At 58.0% G+C, this 5,091-nt stretch overlaps 1 protein-coding gene across 1 annotated transcript; it reads left to right on the top strand.

Moving 5' to 3' along the window:
• The first annotated feature begins 795 nt into the window (after positions 1-795).
• Positions 796-4,044, top strand: LOC119292465 (probable inactive receptor kinase At1g48480). The gene is made up of 2 exons (XM_037571299.1): positions 796-2,176; positions 2,995-4,044. The coding sequence occupies exons 1-2, from the start codon at positions 796-798 to the stop codon at positions 3,639-3,641; spliced, it is 2,028 nt and encodes a 675-aa protein (XP_037427196.1). The 3' UTR covers positions 3,642-4,044.
• The last annotated feature ends 1,047 nt before the right edge of the window (positions 4,045-5,091 follow it).

Genomic DNA, 5,091 nt, shown 5'->3' with positions numbered 1-5,091 from the left:
GAACGGCGCGTGCCGGTGCCGATGCCGATGCCGGTGCGCGGCATCACAGAATCCGCTTCCTTGCTTGCTCCGGGACGGAACCTCGGCCCGGTCGGTTCACCAGCGCCGCACGACAGTCCAATCCAATCCAAGCGTCCGTTGTGACGACAGACCAACGCTCTAGCACCACCAGTCAACACGGAGAGGCCGCTCTGACCTTTCCAGGCGACCTTTCATCGGCGGCGGCCGACCGGTGGGCTGGACCGACCGCCGGAAACACCACAGGCAAACCGCTGGAAGAGCAGTAAATAAATATTAACCATGCCGCAAATCAGGCAGAGAGTGAAACTGACGCGCCTGCTCCAGCTCAGAAACAATCCCTGCCCGCCCCCGCAGCGCACGCGGAGCGGCACGCATTTGTTCGGCGCCGGCCCCGAGGCGGCCCGGTGTCGCGATCCCGTCGCCCCCCCAGTCCCGTCCCCGTCAACCGGAATCTAGGAATCCCCCTCGCCGGGAGGGGAACCGAGCGAGCCAAACAGACGAGCCAACGCGCATTCCCACCCCCGTCTCCGTCAGCGGGTGCGGCCGCCCACCGAACCCGAACCCCCGCGGAATAAAACCCGGCCGAGAGGCCGTGCCGCCAGATCCGCACGGGAGTTTCTAGGGTTTTTCCCTCCCTCCCACCCCCCCGCCGACCCACCCCATTCCTCGCTCGCTGTTCAGCAGCCCACCCCCCAAACCGGAACAGCCACACCACACCGCCAGCGCCCATTCCCCCGCCCCTCCGCCCCGCCCCGCCCCACCCCCACCGCCGCGATGCGGTCGCGGCGGCCACCGCCGGCGGCGACCCGCGCCGTGCTCTTCCTCCTCGCGCTCCTCGCGGCGTGGGGCGCGGCGACGGCCGACCTCGCGTCGGACGCGCGGGCGCTCGTCGCCTTCCGGGCCGCGGTTGGCCAGCGCGTGGCCTGGAACGTGGCCGACCCCACCACCGTCTGCGCCTGGACGGGGGTCACCTGCGAGGGCGGCCGCGTGGCGGCGCTGCGCCTCCCGGGGGCCGCGCTGGCGGGGCCCGTCCCGGCGGGCTCGCTCGGGAACCTCACCGCGCTGCACACGCTCAGCCTCCGCCTCAACGCGCTCCGCGGGGCCCTCCCGTCCGACCTCGCCTCCATGGCCGCGCTCCGCAGCGTCTTCCTCAACGGCAACCGCCTCTCCGGCGACTTCCCGGCGCCGTTCCTCGCGCTCCCCGCCCTCGTCCACCTCTCCCTCGGCGGGAACCGCCTCGAGGGCGCCATCCCGCCGGCCCTCGCCAACCTCACCCGACTCAAGACGCTGCTCCTCGAGGAGAACCGCTTCGTCGGCCAGATTCCCGACCTCCCGCTGCCGCAGCTGCGGGAGTTCAACGTCTCCTTCAACCGGCTCAACGGATCCATCCCCGCCTCGCTCCGCTCCAAGCCGCGCGCGGCCTTCCTCGGGATGTCGTCCCTCTGCGGCGGGCCCCTGGGCCCTTGCCCTGGCGAGGCCCCTCCCCCTTCTCCGGCTCCGGCGGGCAGGACGCCCTCGCCGACAACACCTGCGGCAAACAACCCGAACAGCGGAAACGACGAACGAAATGACAAGAAGGGCAACAAGCTCTCCGGCGGCGCCATTGCCGGAATCGCCATAGCCTCCGTCGTCGGCGCCGCGCTTCTCCTGTTCCTTCTCATCTGCCTCTGCCGCAGGTCGGGGCGCACCAAGACACGGGCTCTGGAGATGCCGCCTCCGTCTCCATCCCCCGCCGTCATCCCCGGCGGCCGAAAACCCCCGGAGTTGCCCAGCGGCGCGGCCGTGGCGCCTATGGCTACCGTGGGCCACCCCGCGGGCCAGTCGACTTCAGGGAAGAAGCTGGTCTTCTTCGGGTCAGCGGCCGCCGTCCAACCGTTCGACTTGGAGGACCTGCTGCGCGCGTCGGCCGAGGTCCTTGGCAAAGGTGCCATCGGGACGACCTACAAGGCTGTGCTTGAATCCAGCGCTACCGTGGCGGTGAAGCGGCTCAAGGATGTCACCATGTCTGAGCCAGAGTTCCGTGAGCGCATTGCGGACATTGGCGAGCTTCAGCACGAGTTCATCGTGCCTCTCCGTGCTTACTACTACAGCAAAGATGAGAAGCTGCTTGTGTACGACTTCATGCCCATGGGGAGCCTTTCTGCAGTCTTGCACGGTGAGAATTCCACATCTCAGTGCCTTTACAGTTTTCTGTACTCATACTCTGATATATGCTGTGCTCGTGCTTGTGAGTATCTTATTTTCGCATTTTACGTCCGTGGCGATGGTAGAGTGGTACTTGATTTTCTCGTAAATGTGTGAGAATTGGATTGCAGTTGTTGAGGGGCGATTGTCTTGTACTATATCCATTCCTAAATATAAGATGTTTCGGCAGTTTAAATTGAACCAACCGGACATCTTATATTTAGAAACAGAGAGTATAGCTATTACTACATCTGTCATGGCTTGATTATCTCTAGTTTACGTGTGTCTTGTCGAAGGTGACACGTCAAGCAAATTTTGATGCAGATCTTGTTTATTTGCTTGATATCCACAAAGTATTTGGATTTTAAGTGTTCTTTATTGGGTATTATTATTAAAATCATATTCTGACTATTCTGGCTGCTATTCCTTGTGGTCTGATACTATGTTTATGGCCAGCATACTTGTATTGCAGTGAACTGCTCCCTTTCAGGTTTGGGGTTACCCATCTGCTCCAATTTTTCAGAATGTTGAATAGAACTGTTGATTGCTTTTTATAGTCCCATATTCTTTCCTCAATTGTGGTTAAGTCTATTCTTTGTTTGTTTACTTTATGTCCATTGTATACTTTGTGTTGATTAGAGGAAATAAAATGTCGGGAAGCTGTTGTAGTTGGTGGAGCGGTAGTTTTTTCATTGATTGTGCTTGTATCTTCATTGTGTCACTTGACCATGTAACGGATGAACCTTGAACTCTAATCTCACACGATGGTGATCATTTTTTGTCACGCAGGGAACAGAGGTTCTGGTCGCACCCCACTTGACTGGACGATAAGATCAAGCATTGCCCTTGCTGCAGCCCGTGGGATCGAGTACATCCACTCTACAAGCTCTTCGACTTCGCACGGCAATATCAAGTCCTCCAATATCCTCCTGTCGAAGACGTATCAAGCACGTGTTTCAGACAATGGCCTTGCCACCCTTGTTGGTTCATCATCATCTGGACCTTCTCGCGCCACTGGATACCGTGCTCCAGAGGTTACCGATCCCAGGAGGGTGTCCCAGAAGGCTGATGTGTTCAGCTTTGGTGTTCTCTTGCTCGAGCTGCTCACCGGCAAGGCCCCCAGCCAGGCAGCTCTTAACGACGAGGGCGTCGACCTGCCCAGGTGGGTGCAGTCCGTCGTGCGCTCTGAGTGGACCGCGGAGGTGTTTGACATGGAGCTGCTGAGGAACCAGAGCTCCGAAGAACAGATGATTCAGCTCCTACAGCTCGCTATAGACTGCGTTGCCCAGGTCCCAGACGCCCGTCCGACCATGTCCCATGTCGTCGTGCGGATCGAGGAGATCAAGATGTCAGGTGGAAGCGCCGAAGAAGCTGATCAACAACAGAGCGCCCTGAACCAGGGCGATGAGATGGCCGAGGGCCCCTCCTCGCCGTGATCTCAAATGGCCCGAGAGAAAGGAGCCGGCTGTGCTCGTCGCTGCAGCCCACATTCATTCCGTTCATAGACCTGACGAATGCTGTCTATCTTCTTCTTCGACGGCGGAGCCGGCTGTTTTCTCATCTCTTCCTTTTAGCGAACATCGGATTCGTTGTCGTCGTCGTCGTCGTCGTCTTGGTGTTGTTGACTGACTGTGTCTGTTGTGTGGTGGGTGATTGCGTGGTGGTGGTGTTTAGGGATGGAATGCATGCATGCCCGACTGTGCGATTGCTTGATTCGTCTAGCTATTGTTCTAGCTGATTAGGTTGGTTCTTTAGCTGTCCCCATGTAATTACTCAGCCCGATCAAGTTGCCCGGAACTCGTTGGCCAAAACCATTGGTGAGTTTACCTGCCTGGTGTCTGTCCTGTGGATCCAGTTGTTGCCGATGGGCATGTCCAGTTTGGCTGTGTGTGTGGGTCATGCATGGTGCCCTGGATGGCTCCATTTGTTGTTGAAAGCTACTGCGTGGTGTGTCCGTCTCGAGCCGGGTCGGGTGGCACGGCTTTCGGCTTTCGGCGGGGCGAGTGAGACTGTTTTGACAGGGAGGGAAACTGAATTGAATTTCGCCTGATGAGCGTAGCGACTTGCCTGCTCCTCATCATTGCTTCTCATTGTTGATTAACAGTTGGGAGGTACATCCATGTTGGGATGGGATCCATCGATCGAGAGAGCAAAACCAGTGGTTCTGTACACGCTTGATGATGATTATGATTCAAAGATATCTAGTGTAGTTGCTGTCTAGATGACCCAATCCCGTCGTAGCAGCCGGTACGATTTGTTGGCCCGGGTACTCCCTCCGTTTCAAATTACCCGTCGCTGAAATGGATGTATCTAGAATTAAAATACATCCATACGTGCGACAAGTAATTCGAAACGGAGGAAGTAGATGGCAAGCGCTCAACGAAAACCGGCATCCTGGTTGGTTCATCGTGGACGCGACAGCGCTAGGACCCTAGCATAGCAGCGTGCGTGCGTACGTGTTTGTGCTGTGCACGGAACTGACCGATGTCAGGGTGGGTTTCAATGGTTCTGGTAGGCTGGGCCACCTGCAATTTTGGCCGTGCCCTCCCCAGATCGTCGAGGATCCCAGTTCTCGCGGGTAAACGACGGTGGCGGGTCACATGTTGCCTCCGGAGTCTGGACCCCCTGCGCCCATGTGATGGCTGATCGGGGGAGATCGCGGGAGGGACGCCTGAATCGGTTGCGGAGGGAGGGAGCAGTGCAGGACCACGCTTCAAATTTTGCAGGGCGCCAATTCCTCTTCGTGTCTCCCGCGCGCCCATCCCATCCCATGTCGCCTTGGGGAAAAAAAAATACTGTAGCTTGGTTTCTGGAGGTGGAAAAGTCTTTGTGAAACAATTGAAACGCACTTGACGAGATGCTTTTTCAGGGTTCCAGATTAAAGAC

The sequence above is a fragment of the Triticum dicoccoides genome, chromosome 4B (genome assembly GCF_002162155.2).
Source record: "Triticum dicoccoides isolate Atlit2015 ecotype Zavitan chromosome 4B, WEW_v2.0, whole genome shotgun sequence".
In the NCBI taxonomy this organism is placed as follows: domain Eukaryota; kingdom Viridiplantae; phylum Streptophyta; class Magnoliopsida; order Poales; family Poaceae; genus Triticum; species Triticum dicoccoides.
This window is presented reverse-complemented; position numbering and strand designations above follow the sequence as displayed.

Excerpts from the sequence above, each read along its gene's own strand:
- LOC119292465 (XM_037571299.1), top strand. The coding sequence starts at position 796 with ATGCGGTCGCGGCGGCCACCGCCGGCGGCGACCCGCGCCGTGCTCTTC. Across the intron at positions 2,177-2,994 it reads CCTTTCTGCAGTCTTGCACG|GGAACAGAGGTTCTGGTCGC; the intron begins GTGAGAATTCCA and ends TTTGTCACGCAG.